Source organism: Maniola jurtina, chromosome 20 (assembly GCF_905333055.1).
Source record: "Maniola jurtina chromosome 20, ilManJurt1.1, whole genome shotgun sequence".
Classification (NCBI taxonomy): domain Eukaryota; kingdom Metazoa; phylum Arthropoda; class Insecta; order Lepidoptera; family Nymphalidae; genus Maniola; species Maniola jurtina.
In genome coordinates, this window is record NC_060048.1 from 7,604,212 (window position 1) to 7,630,416 (window position 26,205).

Genomic DNA, 26,205 nt, shown 5'->3' on the forward strand with positions numbered 1-26,205 from the left:
TTTTTTTGTTTGAAAGGTGGATTGATCGAGAGTGATGATTACTTATTTATTTATATGAATATCTTTGTTGTTAATAAAATTACAAAGAGTAAGAATACAGGGATAGTAATAATAGGAACTAGAAAGGTAAGAATATTATATTATTTTTGTTTTTTGTAATAAAATACGACTATCCTTAGTTTAAATTATAAATGCAAAAGTGTGTTTATCTGTCTGCGAGCTTTTCACGGCACACCAGTTTAACCGATTTTGATGAAAGGTACAGAGTTAGCTTCCATTCCGGGGATGGACATAGGCAACTTTTTATCCCGGAAAAGTAAAGAACTCCCATGAGATTTTTGAGAACGTAAATCCACGCGGATGAAGTCGCGGGCATCAACTAGTAAATATTAAACACAAGTTAGGTAGCGACACTATGTTAGTGAACAGACTTCAAACAAAAATTACTATTCAACTAGGTATAAAAATAACCCCATAACTATAGGGTTAATAACTACTGCATATTTTTAGCAGATTCTAGTAATATGTCCTCGCATGCACTTATGCATGCGGGCGCGATTAAAGACCAATTCACCCGCAGATTACGCTAATTTCAATCACTATCAGTGAATGAATTAATAAAGCGCTATACAGTACTAAACGTACCTACCTAATGGTTAAAAAATAAATCTGTTCTTTAGTAAAATAAAGTGATCTTACCTGCCATAAAGATTCGACTAGGGAAGACGTGTCTTCCCGTTTTATTAAAAACGTTGTATCTACGGGGTGGTTTAATCTATGGCTTCGTTCGCGTAGAAACAGAGTTTGTAAAAATCTCGTGAGAATATTTTGATCACCAGGATTAAAAATAAGTACCTGTGCCTTTCGTCAAGATTGAGCCATGAAAAGGAAACCTTACAAACACACAGATCCGTTACATAACGACAACTTAAGTAAACACTATAATAAATGCGTTAACTTAAGTTGTAACTTTATAGTATGGAACTTATATTTTCACCTGAAAAAAAGGAACTTATAATATGAATAAAAATTACTTGGTTTATAAGAATTAAGTGACTAGACACTTAGAATTTCACAGCGCTATCCTTTCCAGTCCTTAGGTACGAGTAGGTATAAATCTTTACAATAGAAATATTAGATGTCTTGTTTTGGTGCGCTTGAAATTCCGTCTTCATCTTCCATAGCTCTATTATAAAATTATAGAAAACCAGTCAAGTGCGAGTCGGGCCTAACTCATTTAAGGTCCCTTACATGGCTAATAGTAATGAAAATCATATTTTCTATGTATCAAATATTTCTTTTCTGAGCTAGAACATCGCAGTAAACCGTGAAAGAAAACCCCAAAAAATGTTCATTTGTTTTAATCCCAGGTATTAACTATTTTAATATCGTTGTTTTCGGTATTTGTTGTTTAAATACAGTATATGTTGTTTAAATACATTATATACAGTACATATTATGAAAATTTCATATTCCTAACTATTAGACATTAATAGGGCTCCGTTTTTATTTACCCCTTGGGTACAGAACCTTTAACAAGGCGAGGTTCCTTGGAAAAGGCGTCCGACCCTTATTTAGATGTGGAAACGGATAAACCAACTGGTTGCAGTGACCCAAGAGTTGATGCGTTGAATGTGCCACTAACGGCTTCCTAAAGCCCACATTTCCCAGTAAAGGTGTGATGGTGACATCTTTGACATAAAAACTGATGCATCAAGTTCACCGTCCTTTAAAAAGAAGTTGTAAACCTATTTATCCGATAAAATTGAATTCGATTTGTCCACTTTTTATTCCAGGCACACCTACCTGTAAACTAAGTACATTTCAGGTATATAAAGAACTTGGGAGGAGCCAATTTTTAAATTTCCACCCACGTTGACAGGCAATGCAATTGCCCGTGTCAGGCATGCGTACAAAATGTCTACTTGCTACTGAATAAGTTAAAAATAAAATAGTTATTAGTGTTACACGGGGCCAATGCGATGTTTTGTTCCTCGACGGCGACCTGAGCGTAGCTGCGAAAGCTCAAACTTCCATAAGAACAAAATTGAATTTGGTTCCTGCTATCACTAAAGTCAATTTTCGTTCTTCGAATAGGTAGGTACCTATGATGAAAAAGTAATTATACTTCAGCTTTTTAATAAAAATCAAAAAGGATTGAAGCTTATTAATGAAAACATGTAAGTTGCCACTAGGGAGTTTACCTTCCATCACCATCATCAGGCACTTGTCATTTGTATTGTTTGAAAAGTACAACAAAGTTTAGTTCAAATTCGAATGTCATGCCATCAGAGAATCCCACATCTCAACTCTTCATTCACATAGACGCTCAATGGACATGACTGTGTCTACAAAATTAATCATTTACCAGTTAGACGGAAAGACAACATAATATTATGAACAAGTCAAACTAATGAAAATCCATAAAACATTGAAAATGGGTTATACTTGTTAATCACTAATAAAACATATTATATGAAAGAAATCGATATATTTTATACGCCCAATGTGTAAATTAGTAGTCATAGTTTATTTGCTTACAATATCAATAGTAATTTGTTAACAATGTATATTATGTAATGAATAATTGCTATTTTTATGGCTTGATGCGCCATATCTTCTATCGGAGGCTGGCAATCATTAAGGTAGTCATTTTATGTCATTAAGTTATATTATATTATTATCTATTGGCATTAAATGTATTGTTTTTATTGACCTATCATCGTCGTAGTTGAATTTGTTTGTTTACATTCGGAACATCTGTATCGTAAATCGTTTACGTAACATATAAAATAAGTATAAAGCGTTATAATCGGGAACCTTTCACAAAACATCCGACCATTAGAATTAAAACTTAAAGAAACTGCTCGTACTTATCTTAGGGTATCAAACTTGTGATTATCCTAACTTAATAATCATCAGGTATAAATGTTTTACGATTTAAAAAAAAATTAAATCATTTTTATTAATAAAATAAATAGTCCAATCTGAATTCTGAACACAAGGCGATTGGCGGAAGCGGATTTCAGCCAGGTATGTGTATTTAGTACTTATTATTTAAACTCCACAAATCGATTTATTGTAACATCAGATCGAACCATGTACTTCTGTTGCGATCACAATATTTTTATAATCAAAATAAACATGTTATTAAAATTAAATTAAATCAATTCCTAACCGACCCCTCAGAATACATTAAAATACCTACAAACTAAAGTTCTATTTTCATATCATGTGCGCTCACAAAAATACCTCAGGATTTCACTAGGCTTATGTCATCTCTTTTCAATTTTACATCTGGTAACCCTATACCTACCCGAATTGATCGCATCAAGTGTGGGGACACGTACTTAATACAAACGTGTCGAAGCGGTCATTGGCTCGTTGCATAAGCCTAGTTCACGTGCTAGGGCGGATGATCTTCACGTCTACTGATAAGTAGGGTTCTAGGGCCCTCAAGTTTGATTTGAGAGAGAGCAGCGGCCGAGATTGCGCGCAATTAAGGTCACTGCAGACGACGTGTCGCGTACGAACGTTGCCCCTGTTCACACCGACTAGACAAACTGCATCTTCACTGTGACTTCACCATATTTACATTGCCGAAATTAAAATCGATCATGTCTCCACCGAAACATGCCACCAGCTTCCGGTACTCCGGTAAGTACTTTCATCATCATCAACCTGGGCCACTACTGGGCACGGGTACTGGGTACTCTTAGCCTTAAATAGTTTCACCTAGCTCTATCAATAAATAAGTAACTATGGTATGTTATTTCTCTGCAATAGATAAATTGATAGTAATTTTATTTACATAATTTAATTAACAGGTACGTAAGCTGAGTTGTATCAACTCAGCAAATAAATGGTACTCGAATTTCATTTATTTAGTCCTTAATTAGTACTTGAAGTCTTACAAGTAATAATCCGGTCGGCGCGTAGATCCGCCCCGTCGCCACGCAAATGATAGCTTCCCTCCGCTAATGGTGTAAGTGCAGAGGAAAATTCACAACGCACGCGCAGACGAACGATTAAGCACCGCTGGCGCCACTGATGTATTGCCCACTTTGAGTTACGGATATGTTTGCAGTGGAATTATGTTATCAATCTCTACTCTACAATGTTGGTTTATGACTATAAAGATAAGCTAGGAATAAATGTGTAATAATATTACTGAAGTATCAATAAAATCGACAACTTTCATACCTGTCTCGAACTTCTTAATTTGATGGTTAATTTGCTTATCAATTGGTATCAGGGAGCACGGCAGCGTTCACGCCAAGTCTAGTAAACTCCGTTAAGAAGCTTTTTTCGAAGCAACTCACGGTACTTTTCTCCGAGTCTCCTTGGGTGAATTTTCACGTGTACGTTTGTCTTTCAGAGCTTGATAACTTCTAAATTAATAAACAAAATTACTTTAAATTAAAAAAAATAATTGTAAGTTGATGGCCGAAAACAACTTGGAAAGTTATTTTTATAACTTTATTTATAACTTTTCAAGGTGGGACGTTCAAAGCAGCAAGTGGGATCAAAAAATTGATGGCTCAGAGCCGAAAATAACTTAAAAAGTTGTAACTTATTTTGGAGGGGTTGCTCATCTATGTACCAAAAAAATTTTGACTTTACATAGGCAATTGGCTATGTAATCATCCTGTATCTGAGAGAGTCGACACACCCTTCTGCAATGCCTTCCTTACGGCCACTAACAGGAAAAAATGGCGTAACATCGTAAAGAAGGTGACATCTCGAGGGAGCCACGATCCTCAAAATTGAGAGGCTGACGCGAGAAGAGAAGCATATATAATATAGGGTAATGGGTATGTTACAAATTGAACTAATAAATATCTGTCCATTGCTCATCTGTAATGAGTAATGACTAAAGACAGAAACTGATACCTGACTATGAGAAAATTGTATATATTATAATTTGTTAAAATTAACAAGAAAACGTGACGCAAAGTAGATGGAACGTGACTGGAAAAACAATAGGGCGCAAATATTGTCTTGTACTTGAAACATTTACTGATATAATAAGATTGTTTTGTACCCTTGGCTGTATTAATTTTACGTATGTTTTTGTTACGCTCATTACTGCTGAGTATTACTTTATCAATTTGTCTTAATTACTAATAAATTACAATAAACTGAAATCGAACAAAATTCATGAAGTAGAGTTATGTTAGTAACTATTTGGCTTCTTGAATTCGACGTTACTCATTAGTTACAACATTTAATTGATAAAATAAAATCTTTATAAACGAAACAGAAAATTTGATTTTATTGACCTTTTGAGTATACATCGTTAGCCGTTTTAGTATCCTACTGCCGCAACGTATTTAATATTAATTAAGTAAATGATTCTTTTAAATCATATCGGCGGTAAGATTTAACATAATTGTCTTTACTTTCACGTACGATCCTAGTGGCGCCGACGTCTGTACAACCTACGATTATTTTTAGATTAGAAATGGGCTCAACCGCTTTACGTAATTGAACAAGTCGCATACGCGACAAGATCCTGAGCGTTCGCTTCTAAATATAGGCACAGAGGTGGTGTGCAATTATACCTTATTATCGCATGTTTCCACTGGAAGGCAAGCCGCTTCTTGCCACAGTTATTAGTTGTTGCATTTTCTTTAGAAAGTGTCCAGATGTGACGAAACTGAAATGAGCATGTTGAGCGGTTTACAGAATCGCCGGTGAGCAATTTCCCTTGCATTGACGACTTTGTAATGTCGCGTGCGTGCCGTAGGTAACTCCTAGACAGCATTCAATGACCCGCATTGTAAACTCCTGAAAATTAGGTCAAACCCTCCGTGAATATCTGCAGTACGACGCAACATGTTATAATTTTCTAGTGAGGTTTTGTATGATATCTATTCAATATTACCACCATTGCTTCTACAAGTACTTTAGAAATTTTGTTACGTATGTTTAAAGAGGTGGTTCACAACCACCCACGCACCGAATCGCACGCGCCCATGTCACGGTCGATTTAGTATAGACTAACGCCAAGACCGTGAAAACGTCTTGACACACATTTTATATCTGGTACAGACTTAATGGCTGAAGTGCCCGCAAGTGATGGCACTTTCAATTACCACTGCACTGTGGGCAAGCGCCCACGTCAAATTATTATTATTGATCATTTTTAACTGCAGCTTTTTTTCACTATGACATTTAACGAATACTTTCTCTTATTCCCAATTTTTATTTTGCATGCAAGTTATATCTACAATCTCCATCGCGGCTGTCATTCAGCAAATTTTCACTGTCTTATTATATGCCACTACGTGGACACAGCTAATCCTAATTACGAATTCAAATAATATCTGACGTTGCATTGCAAATTAATAACCGATCAGTAAGTCGTGTGATTTTAGTTGGCAGCTACATAATGCAAAAAATCCCACCAATAACCTCGGGCGGATCATATCCTGGTACCGCCAGTCGCCCAGCGCGGAGGAGTGATGTAAAAGGCTTCAGTGAATCACAAGCTTGTATGTTTCCGCTGACCCAGTTATGATTAGAAACCTCCGTAGTGAAAATGATATTTTTTGCGAGCTGCCAATTTTATTGGTAATGACCCGTCGCAACGAGATGCGAGTGCGACATCCGTAAGTGAGAGTTTTGCAGCGCCCAAACTGGTATGTGTACCTACCGCGAAACACTCGTGTGTAATTAACTTTTTTTTTGTTAGATACATTGACACCTGTTGTTGGTAGCTAATGTAACAAATACACGCTTCAATTTTTATTAGTAGTAAAATTAACATAAGTTGCAAATATGGTAAACTTAGCGAAAAATCGTAGGTCTATGGGTAAACTAGATGATACCCGCAACTTCGTCCGCATGGATATAGGTTTTTTTAATTGCCTGGGAGCTCTTTGATTATCCGGGATAAAAAGTAGCCGAGGTGTTAAGTCAGGGTATAAGCTATGCCATTTCCAGCCAAATTCAAGAGTAACAAACACAAACACATAAACATATCCAAACTTTCGCCTTTATAGTCTTAGCGTAATAGTGTGATATATGAACAAAAATCACTGTTTTGGATTCCAGAACAATAAAAAACAGATGTCGGCTACGGGAAAACAAATGGTACCTACGTAATAAATAGTAGCCTATGCCATTTTTCATGCTTTGTCCTTCAATCAAGCAGCGATAGATCAACTGATCAACGAATTCACGTGATATTTCGCTTGGAAGTGAGGAGTTAAAGACCTGAAGACTACTTTTTGTCTTGGAAAACAGATTTCTAACAAGATTTTAACACTTATAAATTCTAAACATCTTAGTGGATTTCATGCGGTTTTCCAATCAGAACGCGATCCGCCTCAATTCATCCAAGTAACAAACGTTGAAACATCCACTGTTAATAGTAATAGTTACACTAAAATAGGGATGATGTCTACTAGTCCAATCAGCAACTTTTTATCAAACGTCCAAACGCTTGGGAGCTTGGAGATGTGAGGTTATAAACATTTGACGTAATTTGATGTATTTTTAAACCCCCGACCCAAAAAGAGGGGTGTTATAAGTTTGACGTGTGTATCTGTGTATCAGTCTGTGGCATCGTAGCGCCTAAACGAATGAACCGACTTTAATTTAGTTTTTTTTTTGTTTGAAAGGTGGCTTGATCGAGAGTGTTCTTAGCTATCATCCGAGAAAATCGGTTCAGCCGTTTGAAAGTTATCAGCTTTTTTCTAGTTACTGTAACCTTCACTTGTCGGGAGTGTTATAAATTTTTAATTTACACTTGTTAGTGAAATGTGTAATTTAATATGGTTGGCAAACTTAAAACTAACAGCGGACTTGGATTTTACGAATTACGGAAGACCCTCTGTTTAATAGCTCCTAAGAAATAGCTTATTTTTGACATAGATAATCCCAATTAGATCGCGTTCACAGTGACGCTAGGAGCGCGCACGCTTCCAGCGCTTACATTGCATCGCATCGGAGGAAACGCCTTGCGCGAGCTAGGTCGTTCATCGACCCGCGCCACTCCGCGGTTAGCGATTGTTTATACACCTCCATCATCCAAACAATGTTTTGCTACTTCGTGACATTCCTTTGTAATCATTTTGAAATGTAGGTTAAGGCTCCTCTTTCATGAAATCTTCTTGAACGTATTGTTTTCGCTCTCTTTGGTTTATCTTATCCTTCGCCTGCGCAAAACATATTTTCTCTTATTCTGCAACTGTATTGTCGCGAATCTTTTTACTGCAGGATATTTGCTGCCTTTACAGCATTTTTTTTAACTATATAAATGCTGTTCCTAATAATTTTGCATGATTACGTTTTACCTACATGTATACAAACACTTCGTCATCACATATTCATTAATAATTTCTTTAAAACGCTTGGTAAAAGAATTGTCTAAATTCACCTAGCATTAAAAAAGCGTCAGGAAACGCTCTCTAAATTGAGGTAATAACAACAATGATCAAATTGGTCTCTTAGCACTAAATGCAGTAATAGGTAATAACACTAATAACAGGGTAACAATTAAACAATTATGTTAGATTACAAGCATGAGGCCAGTTTAACGTTAGTAAATTGACTGTTTGAAGAACATTTTTACACTAAAATATAGCTAATTATTAGTTAAATTAGTCCTTCTTGATATTATTGATCATTTCCACTAATCTAAATTGGTACCTACCTACTTGTGAGATTTGTACAATATTACACGGAACATTTTGCTTATTAATTTAAAAAAATGCTAAAAGCTTTTAATACTCAAGTAAAACTAAATAACCTAACCCTATAATTTCATACGCATACTTATTAAGCCCCAGAGATTATAATTACCTGTAAACCATTACAACGTAACGAAGAATTCAACCCATCAATACAAAAAAAAAACTGACGCATTCCCTATTCTATAGCCTATTTTATGAAGCGTTTGGGTGCAACAAACTATTCATTAGCGTTTTATTCTTAGAACGGATAGCCTTGCTTGTGTTCGATAATTGTCTATTTTCTCTATCTTCTAAAGGCTCTAGCGAGATATACTTTGTTTAGTTTAGTGGAGACATTTTGTTCTTTTTAGTCTTGTTTTAAGGCTTCAGACGGGAGAATGCGGAGCGCAGGACACACGCAGGCGCCGAGGAGTCGCGCCGCAACTTTCTACGCGTCTATAACGCTCTTAAACCGTAATCTGCGGATTGACGTACTTCGCGAACGTTACGACAGGCAAATTAAACTGCACATTACGTTGCTAATAATTTCCAATTCGCAATTTTATTGGAATCCACAACAGGCCGGTGATTTCGAAGGACTTTGTTCAGGGAGCAAACGAGGCACCACGACACGGCGAATGTCAGTGAGAGGTTTTCGTAGAGCTTTTGCAGACTTGCGACGCTGAAACGACGATGACTTGTTTTGTCTAACCGATAATAATATGAATGAAATTTAAATGCTAGAAATGTTTAAAAATATATAATTTACTAGCTGGTTGCGCGACTTTGTTCGCGTGAATTCATTTTTAAAAAATCCCGTGGGAACTTTTTCACGTGTCAGTATAAAAAGTCTTAACTGTATCCATACACTCCACAGGACTTTAACTATAGGCACACATGCAAAAAAATCACATCAATCCATTGCTCCGTTGCCACGTGATTGAAGAAAATAGCAACAAACAAATAGGTACACACCTTTGCATTTATCTACTTAATATGCGACATGAAACTTTGCTTATTACCAGCCAAACATGCATATTTTTTTTAATTAACTACAAGTATTATAGGTTAGGTCTTTAGTCAAATAAAGCACCATGAAAGCTAATATTAGATTAGATATTCTAATAGGAAAGTTTCACTCAATAAAATAAAATAATCTTCACATTGCAGGTTCGTAAAATCTTAAGGCTTGTTTATATTTAGTTAGTGTTATTAATTTCCCCTATCTTGTCATTTAGTTATGCGTGGAAAACCCTTAACAAGAAAACAAGCTTAACAGAGCTCTCTCCGTCACTTACTCCATACAATCGTAGTTCCCATTTTATTTGAATATTAAGCAACCAAAGTCCATGAAATTTTGCAGACATAGTCTAGAAACTAATATCTGTGTCTGTGGTGTTTTAGATTTTTCTAAAAATATGTAGTTTTAAAATTACAGGGGCTCAAAGATTTGTATTTTTCTTTAAAAAAAGGCCCAACTTTGTGCTCGTTTTTCTAGACAACGAAGCAATTTAATGAAATTTGGAAAAACCACAGACCTAGAAAATTTAATGAATATTATGTAGTAAAAAAATTATCGTTATATATTTTATATTGTTATAATTATGTGGGAACTACGAAAACCAGAAATTACACCCAGAAATCTTGAAAATTTCGTGCTGTCTCGATTTGTGCAAGCGGGGTGGTGAAGTGCGGGGGACGACACGTGAAACTGACAGAAACGGACAGTCTAAACACACGGGCCACATTTAGACTGCACCCGACTCCAAACTTGTCGATAGGTCTAACTAAATACATTTCAACTTGCGTTAGACGTATGCGTTACCTACTCAGACGTTGCCTGTAGATAAAAATATGTCTCATGTTTGCTGGCAATAGCGTATGCATCAAACCCTGCAAGTTGCAACTCTCTTGCAACCTATTCCTCACGCAATACGCACAGCTTTAATATTATAATTTTTGACAATGTATACTATATGTAATGCCATATCACAGGTCACTCTCTGATTTATTGCTAACAATTTACTTCCAAATGCAAAGAAATCTAAGTGTGTTGAATTCACACTGCCCAATACCAGGACCTTAAATGACATAAATTCATTGATAAATAATCATATGTTGAAAATAAAGGAGAACCCCGTGTTTCTCGGTATAATGTTAGATGCAAAGCTTCTATGGAACACCCACATATCAACACTTGATGGTAAACTCAGCTCTGCTGCTTACACTGTTAGAAAAATTCGACAGGTACTGACGTGGAAACTGCAAAAATTGTATATTTTGCCTATTTTCACTGTATTATGTCTTACGGACTCTTGCTATGAGATAAAGCGGTAGATATTGAGAAAAAAATGTATTACAGAAAAGGACAGGACGTGCAATTTATAATTTAAAACCGCGCGCTGCCATACAATAAAAATATAAGGAAATAAGTACCTTATCTATTATCTTATAGTAGCTTCTAAATATATTTACAACTAGCTAATGCCCGCAGCTTCGCTCGCGTGGATTTAGGTTTTTAAAAATCCCGATCCTTTCATTTCCCAGAACAAAAGTTGCCTCTCCGTAATAGCCCGTCCCCGGGATGCAACTTGTTTCTGTATCACGTAAGAATATTTAAACGGATTATCCTTTTCAAATCCCGAGGGATCACCAGGATTTAGGAATGCAATTTCTTACAGCATCAGGGTTGAGGTCAACGACAAAGTGTTTACTTGGTATAGATACCTTCAATATCAATTAATAATCGACACTTTTTAAATCCCATTAGCTTTAGTAGTCAGGTCCCCTGCAACATCAGGATTGAGGAGTTGGAATCCAAATTTTTTATTGAACAATGTCGCAAACTTTCTTTATCGATTAAAAAAACTACCCAAAATTACGCAGTTAGGTTACCTGCCAAATTTCATGGTTTTGAGTCAACGGGAAGTACCCTAGAGGTTTTCTTGACACACACGACAGACAGAGAGATAGACAACAAAGTGATCCTATAAGAGTTCCGTTTTTCATTTTGAGGTACGAAACCCTAGAAAACGTAGGAACGGCATTCCGAACCAGTGGTAAATTTTTCTGACCATCCAAAAACACTTTGAAGTTTACCTAAAAGTTTACAGGAATAAAAATTTATCATTGTATTCCATTCCATTTCATTCTATTCCATTCTGTTCAAAGATAAATAGATAATAAAAATATTTGTCACCGAAACAATAATTTACGATACATCGACCAATATCAATTTTACTGATGACAATCTGACTATTACCAAAGTGAACGACTACTATAATATCTATTATATACGACTAACATAATATGTATTATAAATTGTGTGCCGTTTGCATTCTCACTAGGTTCTCATTAAGTTTGTTTTATTTGGTTAAACTTTCTGGCATTTATATTGTTATGACGTTTAATTGGCAAACAGTCTGTTTATTGGCTGAAACTCAAAAATTCAGCCAATCACAACAAAGAAAATATTGTAATAATGATTGATGCAGCTTTCTGTAATTGAAAACAAAATATTTGACATTAACTTGAATGTGACAGTGTTTTCCGAATAGGGTTGCCAGAGGCCCCGTATTTTACTGGTTACCCCGTATGTCAGGATAGAGAAACCGGTAATTATGAAAATAAAATACGGGGCAAATAAAACTAAATATTTTTAGGGTTCCGTAACTCAAAAGCAAAAAGAACTCTTATAGGATCACTTCGTTGTCTATCAGTCTGTCTGTCTTTCCGTCTGTCCGTCTGTCCATCTGTCCTTCTATCCGTCTGTCATGTGTTCATGAACAAATATTAGTATTTTCAATTTTCAAAGTAAGATAACTACATATATCAAGTGGGTTATCATATGAAAGGGCTTTACCTGTTCATTCTAAAACAGATTTTTATTTATTTTTATGCATATTTTTTTTAATGCATAACAGTTTTTGATTTCTCGTGTAAAATGTCGAAAAAAATACCCGAATCGGAACCCTCGGTGCGTGAGTCTGACTCGCACTTGGCTGGCGAAACCGAACACTGACGTTATGTCCAGTAGAAAGAATATTTTCCTTTTGCGGCAATGCGTAGCCGAAACCCACTCGATATTGATCATGGTCGTAGCCAAGGCGGCGGGGCTTGGTTTGAGGATGTTAGCCTTTTTTTATACAAGTTAGCCCGTGACTTTAATCTTTTCTAGTGGTAAGTGATGATGCAGTCTAATTTCTTGGCCGTTAGGGCCATACTAACCATATAACTAGCCATGACCGAAGCCTCCCACCAGACCAGAAATTTAGAAATGGCGACTGCGCCTGGGAAGCCGTCAAAAACCTAAGCCTAAAATAATACTTACACTATTTCTTGCATTTGCTTACCAATTTTTTTTTGGAAATATATCAAACATTTCGCGCTCACTTCACTCGCGCTTTGAATTTGTATTACTTGGTGTAAGCCCCGCAATTTCGTTTGCATGAATTTAGAGTTTTAAAAATTCCGTGGGGGATTTTCCGGGCTAAAAAGTTTATGTCTGGGATGCAAGTTACCTCTGAATAGTAAGTACCAAAATTTTGGTAAAGAAGATGGGCCGTGAAAGGGTAACAAATAGATAGGCAAATAGATATACTGTCGTATTTGTAATATTAGTATGGATAGGGAGCTTTAAAAATAAAATCTTGCTATGGCTAAACTCGTTTCCCTTTCACTTTAATTCTTTCTGTAATTGAACCAAAAACACTTACGCTCACTGCGCTCGCGCTTTTTTATTGTTGTATTTTATCTCACTGTCAAATTGAAAGGCGAAATTCCACTAACCAGGTAATTAGCCCATAAAGTTGAGCGAATGTTATTTTCCTCATGACAGGATTCAGTTCCGGCCCTGATAAAACCTCTCCCGAAATCGATTCCTGGCTACGGCCATAGTATTGATACTGTGAAGGTGGAATTACAAGTTAAATGTAAATTTAAGTTAAAATGCAAAGATTGTATGCATGAAATGTATAACATTTTGCTTTACAAAACTAGAGTTTTTAAAAGCTATTTAAATAAATAAATCTTTTATTTAAAATCACATTGCAAACACAGTTCACCAATCAAGACACGGCAACATACAGAGAAAAAATACAAAACTTACAAATAAACTGAAATATCTAAATAGTCTTTCCATGCATTTCAGAGAGAACCACCGCCTATTTCTTCAAATACTTCAAATTTTTAAATTTCTTCAAATCTAAACCCCGTATTTTTGATGGTGGTAGCCTGTAAATCAAAAAGAGGCAGGTGGCAACCCTACTTGCCACATGACATTACAGAATGAAAAATTGTTTTCATTACTCGGTAAGCCTACTGCCATAGTTTCACAGAAAGTGTGACGGTAGTTGTGACCTCTGATTGGTCGACTCTCTTTCACTATTTGCTAAAATTGATGATTGCAACAACAATTTTTTCTTTTTTGTAATCAAAAACAGAACACGGACGTCATACAGGTTGACTAATTGCAATCATTTCTGACCGGCTAACATTGTTCCGCTAGTGGCTCAAACTCACTGTCGCAGCAAGAACATGGTAAATTCAGCCAATCACAGCAATTAGAATTGGTTATCACAAATGCACCGATCTAGGAACCGAGAATACACGAACCAGGGCAGATAGAGATGAGAACAATAATATCATACGTAGGAAATCGACGGGGGATCGTTGACAATGATCCTCTTAACCACGCTGTTTCCTAAGCATTTAGGAATTTATGAGCTGAGTAATGAGTTTTGCTTTTAATAGTCGATAATAATTATTATTACTTGTGACTTATAATAATAATTGATGATATACCTACCGCTATGAGCTCACCAATGTTGTTGATCGTCATAAAATGGTTTTGAGTAATTCGTTTCAATAGTATAATAAGTAATAACTTTAGAGAAAGTGTAATTTCGATTTACTGTGATAATGTTTAAATGACCGGCTTCAATGAAAATGTGATAATTTGAATTTGTTTACAATGCTCCTTTCTTAATACCTTGATTGTACACGCGTTTTTGGTACCAGAAAGGTACTGTAAAGGTAACATACAGTACAAGTAAAATGTACTGTAAACGTAACTTCACGCTAAGTTAATAAAATTGAGATGAGATTTATAATATGATGAGAGTATTACTTAATTCTAAAGAAGTTTAGTTTTGTCCCATCATTCTGTTGCCTTGGTTAAATATTATAAAAGTTCACAATGTAACTTCAATATCATTGTAAATTATTATTGATTAAAGATTAGTATCTAAGCTATAATAGGTACAATTATTATTTTAAAATAACTTTTATCAGGACTATTAATGACATTGCAAAATGCATATATACTTTATTGTTTAATTACTGCTAGTTTGGATTTATATTGTATAGGTATATTACTATGTACGATATTGATAAACTAAATAACAAATATAGTTAAAATCTACATTTATGATTGTGCCTTCTTCCGGTACAATATCTATCTATTTATCTACATTTTATGAAACATCGAATATATATCAGCCATTGCGTAAGATATCAAGTTTTTTATATATATAAATTATCAGAGTACGGATAACGGAACTCTAGCACGCAAATCAATTTATACTTCATTGGTTTTGAATATTATGAATGAACATAGTCGTCACCGATCATCTTGTCGCAGAGTGGTCCAACAAGATTCAAATTATGTAATACGCGGTTTATAATGTATTCGCTAAATATTTGCTAAGACTTCATTAACTCGCTAAATTCCTTGAAGCGTTAGAATTTAGATACTTGTCATGTATTACATTGTATATCAAATTGCCTTGTCTTTAATTACCCCAAAAGCAATAAAGTAGGCCTGCATTTGACTAGATATTCATATGTGACAACTATATAAGAATAAATTGCCTAATAATAATGCAGCCGTCATTTACGCATTCATTTCAAGAGATTCTGCAGCCTATGGTGAAGCGCGTTTGCCTTTTCGCCCTTAATAATCATCATGATCAACGCATCGTCGGCTCACTAGGTAGGTACTGCGAGCACGCGTCTCCTCGGAGAATGAGAAAGATTTAGACTAGGCCACAGTTCCAGTGCGGATTGGTAGACTTCACACACAGAACATTATGGAAAACTCTCATGCATGCAGCTTTCCTCACGATGTTTATCTTCACCTTTAAAGCAAACGATATTTAGTTGCTTAGAACGCACATAACGACGACATCTTAACCGCCTGCTAGTTGATTCGCTAACTCAGTCTCTAACACTGAATGATAGCCACTGAGGTTGGTTGGTTCTACATTGCTGCTTCACCGGGTGATATTAAATTATTTTTTTAGTAGAAAACTTCAATGGATTAAAAAATGAGTTGGGTGGCTATCATTCAGTGTTAGACACTGAGTTAGTGAATCACCTTGCAGATTATCACCGCTCTCTCAATATAAACTCTCTAAAGCGGAACACTAATTACACAAAAAAAAAAAAGAACGTATAGCTGAATTTACAGTAGAATAAATATGGAATATGGAAATATTTTAATTGAGCCGAGTTACAGAAACGATAATGATACATGAAGGGACTGTATTAATTGAAAGTGATGTGTTAATGTATGACGAGAAAAAAAGGGTGAACGAATCGGCCGCGCTGGCGCCGCCTCCTGGCGCCAACGTCGTGTCGTTGACGGTTTCCACGAAATTACTGTGCTAGCACAACACACCGACCCACATGAATATACACTGACCGCTCAAAGTGTCCTTAGTCGTTACCTTTACCATTGCCTTTCAACAACATATCCACTGGAAATTGTTTAAGTGGAAGAATATCACACTAATATTATAAAGGCGAAAGTTTGTGTGTATGTATGTGTGTAGGCTTGTTACTCTTTCAAGCAAACACTACTGGATGGATTTGGCTGTTTGGTTTCCACGAAATTACTGTGCTAGCACAACACACCGACCCACATGAATATGCACCGCTCAAAATGTCCTGAGTCCTTACCTTCACCACTGCCTGTCAACAACATATCCCCTGGAAATTGTTTAAGTGGAAGAATATCACACTAATATTATAAAGGCGAAAGTTTGTGTGTATGTTACGTGTGTAGGTTTGTTACTCTTTCAAGCAAACACCACTGGACGGATTTGGCTGTTTAGAATTGAGGTATATTATACCATGGATATACATTAGGCTACTTTTTATACCGGAAAATCAAAGAGTTCCCACGGGATTTTTAAAAATCAATATCCACGCGAACGAAGTCGCGAGCATCAGCTATTTCAGTATAATCTTTTGCTATCATCTGTAAGTACCTACTACTTATTGTAAACTAAATTATATGAATATGAAATGTTTGGTGAATAAGCGTTTCCTATATGGTATAACATTTTTTGTTAAATTAATGGATATACCATTAAATAAATAAAGTCATTTATTTTAGTTAAAAGGTTCACACCCCCTATTATCATGTCATTACTAACAATTTTCCTCAAGTTAATTTTTAAGAAATTACCTGCGGTTTGATTATCAGAATCCTAGGGGTGTCCTTGTCAAAAATATTCGCAGAATCTGTTACGTTATTATGAAGATGACTGATGCGAATTTAATAAGTTAGGCAAAAGCTGTGAGTAAAAAAGTTAAACAGTCTAAAAAAATTCTTAGTTTGATGTAGTAACTAAGAAAATAACATCTATTACATTAGCTTTACCTTTTGAGTATATATTATCTTGCAGCCATAAACCTTGTCTTACCTCAGAAGCACATCAGCCTTCCTACTTTTCCCATATTATGAGATAAGCTATAAGAAGAGTTAAAAAGTATTAAAGCAACATTATCTCAATGTTGCGCTGGCCGCCGATGTAGATGCTAACCAAATAGTTCTTGGAAAATCTTTACACGGCCATTGACAACAAAAATTCCAATTCGTAATCGATCTACTAGTAAAGAACTTGACCTATACTTAAACAAGGTTGGAACGTCAGACAGTAAACAAAACTTGAGTCATTTTAAACCAATTTTATGTCTGTTTGTTTCGAAATCAAACTGATTCTAGGTAATCAGAATTTACATTAACAAGTGATACACGGAGCATTTCTTATTCATATTTCGATAAAGATCGAAATTGCTTCCGATGTATCTCTGTCAAACTGTCACATTGACTGTAAAGCTTAATCATAATGACCCACAAAGCTTTTGGTATTCGGGTTCCCCAAGTAAATCTGAAAATTTTGGCACATCCACATTAAAGAATAATTTATATATGCTACCGTGTTATTTTGCATCGAAACAAACCAGTCATTAATTAAAATGACTTGAGCGATAAAATCTATCTTTTTGAAACTTAAATATTAAGAACTTGGTCCAGCTTACTTTTGGGCTCTCACTCAATGGTTGGATTGGACTTACACAGACATTGAAATTGAAGCCAATGTCAAGTTCAAATACACTTTTTGGTTTTAAACTTGGCAGACGTTCCTAAAAAGTGAACTGATAGCGAAAACGGTTAGTACGTGAGGCACGTGCAAGCATAGTGCAGCCACCCTCTTACTAGCTTTTGCACACTTAATTTTTCACATAAGAAGCAGTAAAGATCTTTATAAATTTTTGCTTTTCCTTGATACCTGATTATCTGTATATCTATATCAAACTAGAGTTACTAAAAGTTATGGTTTATCTCGCCTGATTCAATGCAGTCTAGCAATTTGTTGTCTACATTGATGTTATGTTTTCTCTTTCTGTCTCTTCTTTTTAATTAAGTGTGCTTACTGCTTATACACAATTAACACTTGAGATATTTTTTCCTGCTGCCGGGTCTTACCAAAATTCCGCTAAACAGAAAGCTGTTCTTCGAAGCCGCTCGCTTGGACCTTGTTAGCACCCGTATGCTGTGACGGCAGTAATATTATGCATTGTGTTCCGTAGTTCACGACTTGCTTTAATCCAACCTGCTTGTCACCCATTATTATGTTTGTGGACTTGACCTTTTTTACGTACGTCCCTTCACTATGAGCTAAGCTTTTGTTGTCGTACGACGAAGTACTCTTTATCACTAGTACTCACACTCTTTATCAGTAGTACAGTACCATTCAACTAGCGTGATAAGATTTTTTGGAAAGTTTCGGAGTCCATACTGATAATATGAAGGAGTTTTATTTTTTGTTTATATGGGATACTCTCTCAATCTGTCGAAACGGTAACTTCACTTTCCTCCTTTTAATTACGTACTTAGTCTTTTTAACTCTATCACACGTCATCTTACTCTGTTACGAAAGCATTCTGTAATATTCACATTCGGGTTTTCCCAATTAGCTTACTTCTACGGTATTTACTTACATCTTGGTTGGATGTAAGTAAATACCGTAGAAGTAACCGATAACATTTATATTGAACATTAATTATATAATTTTTAGGGTTCCGTACCTCAAAAGAAAAAAGGGACTCTTATAGGAAAAATACATATATGTAGTAGGGAACCTTCGGTGCGCGAATCTGACTGAAAAGGTAGAAAATACTGAAACGTCAAGGCATAATTTTCAATAGATTTTGGAGGAAGAAACTTCCAGTTTCAGTTTCTTGTTGAAAATATTAAATCTCAAAAGCACTTCTTTCATTATCATAGATATTTTTCGTGTAAGTGAGTGTTCTCACTTACCTGTTCAGTAACCTGTTGGTTAAGTATATCGAATTATGAAAATATCTATGGTAACAAAAGATTTTAATATTTTCAACAATAAACTGAAAATTTCTTATTTCAAAATCTAGGTAATCAAAAATCTAATAAAAGGAAAAAGCCCAGAAATATGACGCTACGGCCACATTCCCTGCAATTATTTTCTAATTCAGTCAAAACCAGTTACCAGAAAAACGACAACGCAGCTAATTTTTTTAAAATACTTTTCAAATTATCCAAAACACATAATATAAACCTTTTCAAGTTTAATTATTATTTAAAGTCTCTTGGTTTAGAGCGAGATATTAAGTGATATAGAAATAAGAATAACCTCAAATAATAATCAAACAATACAAAGTTGACATTCCTCGTTACTGACCCACACAAAGGTTGATTAGTCGCTATGTGGATAATTAATACCTGATTTGTCTGTCCTAGATACGGGACGCGCATCACAAAATGCGACGGCGCCGATACTAACTGTTGATTGGCATTTGCGCATGTAATTGCGTTTAGCTTGTACATTGTATCCTTCAAGTTTAACTGCTAATTATTATGAGCTTTGTCCGTCATTATTAACGTATTCTCAAACTATTGTAACTTTTTGTACCATTCAATTTGAAAATTTTGATTCGCGTTAACTTTTGAGACCACAAAAGTTACATAGGACATATTATGTTAGAAATTTTTGTTAGTCGCGATTATAAAATTACTTTCACAATTATGCTGAAAGAATAAAGTTGATACTTTTCTTCAAATACATAGATATTTCCTACAAAACGGATGCATGATTTAGTACATAGACCTTCTATTTTTAACCCTCAACCCAAAAAGAGGGATGTTATAATTTTGACGTGTTTATCTGGGTATCTGTCTGTGGCATCGTAGCTCCTAAACTAATGAACCGATTTTAATTTTTTTTTTTTTTTGTTTGAAAGGTAGCTTGATCGAGAGTGTTCTTAGCTATAATCCAAGAAAATCAGTTCAGCCGTTTGAACTCTATCAATTTTTGCTTTTCCTTGATACCCGATTATATCAAACAAGAGTTACTAAAAGTTATGGTTTATCTCGTCCGATTTAATGCAGTCTAGCAATTTGTTGTCTACATTGATGTTATGTTTTCTGTTTCTGTCTCTTCTTTTTAACCCCCGACCCAAAAAGAGGGGTGTTATAAGTTTGACGTGTGTATCTGTGTGTCTGTGTATCTGTCTGTGGCATCGTAGCTCCTAAACTAATGAACCGATTTTAATTTTTTTTTTTTTTTGTTTGAAAGGTAGCTTGATCGAGAGTGTTCTTAGCTATAATCCAAGAAAATCAGTTCAGCCGTTTGAAAGTTATCAGCTCTTTTCTAGTTACTGTAACCTTGTCGGGGGTGTTATAAATTTTTAATTTACACTTGTATCAGTATCACAATGATTAACTGCTCTTTCTATTCCATAACGTCAATGATTCAATGACAAGCAATTGTATCTTATACATCGATGTTTAAGACTACTAAGGTGGCAATAGGGTTATTACAATACGCTCTAACAGTACTCGACAGGGTGACCGGAGATAAGGTGGAATAACTTACGACCTACCGTTCAATAAACAGCTCACCTTTAATGAACCAACGGAACATCCATACTTCCATACGAGTATTATAAATGCGAAAGTGTGTCTGTCTATCTGTCTGTCTGTCTGTCTGTGTGTCTGCTAGCTTTTCCCTGCCCAACAGTTTAATCGATTCTGATAAAATTTCGTATAGAATTAGCTTACATCCTGGGGAAGGACATAGGCTACTTTTTATCCCGGAAAATCAAAGAGTTCCCACGGGATTCTTGAAGGTGCATTGATTTAACCGATTTATATGAAATTTGGTACAGAGGTAGCTTGCATCCCTGAAATTGACATAGGCAACTTTTTATCCCGGAAGAAAATCAAAGAGTTCTCATGGGAGTTTTAAAAAACCAAATCGACGCGGACGAAGTGAGGATGAAGCCGACATCCTCTAATTCAACATGTTATTCTTTTTCAAATATTTCATAGATTCAAAGCAATGCGTTGTAATGAGTGGTCGCTGACGATGAATGTAAATGTCTATTAATCGTTGGGTTACAATAAACGATGTCCGCGGTAGACGAATGTTTTACTAATTTCAATTCGCAGTCGTTGCGTCAGTAACGCGAATCTTGAATTGGTATGCCTGTATATTTTATGCTAATAATGAAATTTGTGGAAAACGTAACACTGTTAATTTTCTAGTGATCGTGTTCCATTTGTATAATATTAAAATTGATGGCAACTTGTTTATGTATCTTCATTCCATTTAAATTGGTATTTTATATGAAAACAAAAATGGTAAACCTCTTACGCTCTTAGCTGATTCTTTTTTTAGGGTTCCGTACCTCCAAAGGAAAAACGAAACCCTTATAGGATCACTTTGTTGTCTGTCTGTCTGTCTGTCTGTCCGTCCGTCCGTCCGTCCGTCCGTCCGTCCGTCGTGTCTTTCAAAAAACCTATAGGATACTTCCCGCTGATCCAGAATCATGAAAGGCAGGTAGGTAGGTCTTATAGCACAAGTAAAGGAATAAATCCGAAAACCGTGAATTCGTGGTTACATCATTAAAAATAATTAAAATGTGTTTCAATTTTCAAAGTAAGATAACTATACCAAGTGGGGTATTATATGAAAGGGATTTAACTGTACATTCCAAAACAGAATTTTTTAATAATTTTTACGCATAATAGTTTTTGATTTATCGTGCAAAATGTCGGAAAAAATACTCGAGTACGAAACCCTCAGTGCGCGAGTCTGACTCGCACTTGGCCGGTTTTTTTACAATGCATATAATATAAAATTACTCTACAAAAATAAATTGAACTGATTTAAAGTTATGCAGCGTTTTATAAATTAATGAAAAATTCCTTATTATTTTTCTAGGCTTTAAATCTGATGAATTCCTATGGTAATTAATTGAAAGAGCTTTAATAGGTCACAGTTTATATTATACCGTTACTTATATAATTTACCGGAGTGCATTGGATAAAAATTGATGTATGATCATAAGAGATGGCTCGTTGGTGCGGCGGGGCGGAGCAGGCGGCGTCGCTGCGCGTGCGACTCTCACCGCCTTATCTCTCGCGACCTCCGCCGCGCCCGGACGCGTACGCTAGCCGCGCTCCGCATCGCTTGCACTCGCCGCGTCCGCGATATGTCGCCCTCTGGACGTCATACTTACGTGTTTGAAGTTTCATATTGTTTTTGTTTTATGAAAGGCCGTTGCCCGTAGATGCACCAGTGATTTTGAGTACCATTGTGATAGTTTATCGAACTGTTGATAGAGTAGTATCTAGTGTTTTAACTCGGACTCGATGATGGTGTCGGAGGGGGCTCTGCCCGTTGTATGGTGTATGCGTGATAATCAGCTAGTACCTCATCAAGTATCCGGTGTTAAGTTACAAGGGGCCGTCACTGGAGCCCACATAGCTGCCGTTACAGACTTTTTACGCATGGTAGCTGGAACACCGATTATTTTACCACCTACAGCGGTGGCTGAAAGTTTAGAAAATGACATTAATAAAGAAAAGGAAAATACGACTCGACGACGCAAGATGTCCATGCAAGTGGAGGTTCCTTGTGTTTTCCTGTCTGAAAGTGCATTGCAGAAAGCAAAGAGCCGAAATAATTCCTTAGAAGAAAACGAAACGCTTGAAAATTCCAGTCCATTCACGACTAAATTTCCCGAATTAGATAGTCAATTTTGTATTAGTAAAACCAAAAATCCGAAATATGAAGAACGAAATGGGACAGAAAAAGACGGGTTTTCCCAAAGAATAACGCGGATTATCGAATTAGATGACTTTAATTCAGAAACTATGAATGAAACCGATAAAGAACCTTTACAAAGGATAACTAGGATAATAGAATTTGAAAACGATAAATTTTCTACACCTGTAACAATAGAAGAAGATAGTGAAATGCCTCAAAAAATCACTAGAATTATAGAATTTAATGAAGATAACTCTGTCTCAACCCATACAAATAATAATGAAAATGTTGATGAGGAATCTCTATCTCAAAAATTAATTAGATTAAATGAACCTACTAAAGAAAATAATTTTCCTAGTATGGCTAAAATAATAGAAATGGAAAACGAAAAATCAAATGAAAGGAGAATATCCTTAACTAGCGAACGAGATATAGGTTGTGGGATGAGTGAAAAATGTAATGCAAATGTTACAGCTAGATCTAAGCCGATACAAAGAGGCAGATTTAGTGTTGACTCTTCTTGCTCCGAAAACTCTTATGCTAACATAGAGACCATTAATAGTGCTCTTAAGAGTTTACAGGATGTAAGAAAAGAAGATGCTACTGATTTCGTGACGAGTACCGAGTCATTTACATCTTGTAAACCGATAGTTCGGTCGCGATTTCGAAGAAAAAAAACCTCTGTTTGTTCGATTGGCTCGTCGGACTGTGATGATGAAATAGACGTAATTTTTAAATCTAAACCAAAATCTAGTCAATGGGTAAGTTTGGATTGGATACCACCACATCCCAAAGAAGAGCCAGTGATTACGCAAGACTGTGATAAAAATGATTTCATTTCAAAGTGGATAGCCGAACAGAATTCTCAAGAATCGTGCATAGTTCATGAAGAAAGAAGAAGAAGCCTTCCTCCAAAATCAAACGAAATTTATTTGCAAAATATGCGAAGGTTTAGTGACGGCTTGCAAATTTGTAAAGAGGATGCGGCTAGTGATTCTCCAGCAACAGTAAAATGGAAATGGCATGACATTGTTAAAAGGCATATTCAGTTATTAAAAAACGACAAAGGCTTTCGAAGACAAAGGGGTAGCTGGATACGCACAGCACGAAGACTCTCGGGAACAAACGAAAATAACAAAAGTATGGAGCCTCTGCCTCTAGATACATACATGAAGCTAAACTCTATGCCGTAAGTGAATAGTTTATATTATACTTTTATATTATCCGCATAAAATATTTAGCAACAATACCACTGCCAAAATTGTTAAAAGGTGCTGAGGCGTATCGATATCTACATCATTGACTACATCGGTCTATTTAACTTAAACACAACATACTGAACGAATATTCGTTCTTTCAGTCGAAATATAGATAAAGGGGCGGATCTACAAAGTCCTGAAAAGTTGGCAACGCATTGGCAGTTTCTCAGGTGCTGCAAATGTTCATGGATAGTCTTAACTAACTAGTCACTTAACATTGTGACCGACTGTTCGTTTTTTTTGGTGTTTATATTTAAAAGAAACTTTGTTATTTTGACATTTTCAATTTTCCGATGACTAATGCTAATCTGATGATGTAGCTCGTCGTACTAAAATTATACATATAAAAAAAAATGTTTATTTCAAGTAACTTATGTTTACAGTACTATCTCTAAGAAATTGGAGCCTTCTTGTAGGAGAACTATTTCTGTGTCAGAAGACACGGCTCTTCCATAACAATATTAAATATCAAATCTTTATAGCATGAGACACGAGTATATTGCCACAGCATAATAATGGCTTTTATAAATTACTGGCACTGAGCCCTTGATTTACTTAATAGTTTATCTTCAAGTTATGCTTTCTTCGTATTACCTGCTTGTTTGTAACCGTTACGTGTAGCTGAGCCTAATCGATTGGTAGTCGGATCTTTTGATCATACGCCGGTCAAGAAGTGCATGTTACGAGAGCTGTCCGGCGCACGCGCTTCCGCAAGGCCGGTTGATTAGAATGCAGGGTGCTCGCGTCCAAGGCTACGTTAGCGCGATCGGTCGCTGCTCCGCCAGCGATCTTCCTCTCAGTAGTTTGGCGATCCGAAGTCCGCTCAGGAAGTAACCGATGAAGGTGACGCTTACGAAAACTGTAGCCAACCCATCGGAAGTGGCTGTGATTTGAATTTTGTTCGCACCTGTTGTTCGTGATTTTATTTAACGTTTCCTCAATCTAATTCCATTTTATTCTTAGGTATATTACGCACCTTACCATTCATTACCTTTAAACTTTACGAATTGTCTCATTGGGATAGGAGACCTGTTCTCAGTAGTGAGCCGACGATGGGTTGTTGATGATGATGATGACTTTTTAGCAAAAATATGTAAAGCTCAAAGTCATTCTGCGGATAACAATGTAAACAGTAGTAAGTTATAAATATCGTTGGACATCCCAACCGCTAGAGAGCGCGGAAAGTAGCGGCGGTGGCCGGTGAGGCAAAATATACGGACGTGTCGGTATCGGTTTCACCCATCAGCCTTGAGATACTCTGGTTGCACAATAATAATTATTCCTACTATTCCTATGTATAATAAAATCTATTTTATTAACGACTAGATGATGCCCGCGACTTCGTCCGCTTGGATTTAGGGTTTTCAAAAATCCCATAGGAACTTAGGATATTCCGGGATAAAAATTGTCTGTCAGTTTTCGAGATGCAAGCTATCTCTGTACCAAATTTCATATGAATAAGTTAAACGGATGGCCTATTAACAATCCCGTGGGAACTCTTTGATTTTCCGGGTAAAAAATAGCCGATATCCTTCCCCGGGATGTCAGCTAACTCTGTACCAAAAATTCATTTCATAATCGGTTAAACTGTTGAGCCGTGAAAAGCTAGCAGACAGACAGACCCACTTTCGCATTTATAATATTAGTATGGATATGTTTTACTTTGTTACAATAGGTCACATTTGATCGTAAACTTTGAACCGCAGACGTTTCGATGTTCAGGTCACGGCCAACGTCAATGTCAAAATCTCACAATTCATCACTTATGTTAGAAAGTTATTAATATAGTTATAATTAATCTATTCATTTCACAATCAATAACTTGTATAGGTCACTGCTGACTTAAGTTTAGGTAACAGTTGTTTTAATGTTGATCAATGTTTCTTA

The 26,205-nt window shown here is 35.9% G+C and overlaps 1 protein-coding gene across 2 annotated transcripts in view; it reads left to right on the top strand.

The window, feature by feature from the left end:
* LOC123875693 (tyrosine-protein kinase Src42A) overlaps positions 1–26,205 on the top strand; it is an 87,267-nt gene that overhangs the window by 11,180 nt on the left and 49,882 nt on the right. Inside the window, exon 1 of one of the 2 annotated variants that reach the window (XM_045921679.1) lies at positions 22,427–24,248. The exons of the other annotated variant lie outside the window; for it this stretch is intronic. Within the exon in view, the coding sequence (XP_045777635.1) occupies positions 22,663–24,248 (1,586 nt within the window). The 5' untranslated portion in view covers positions 22,427–22,662. Of the gene's footprint in view, positions 1–22,426; positions 24,249–26,205 lie in introns of those variants that run through there. 2 annotated transcript variants of the gene reach the window in all.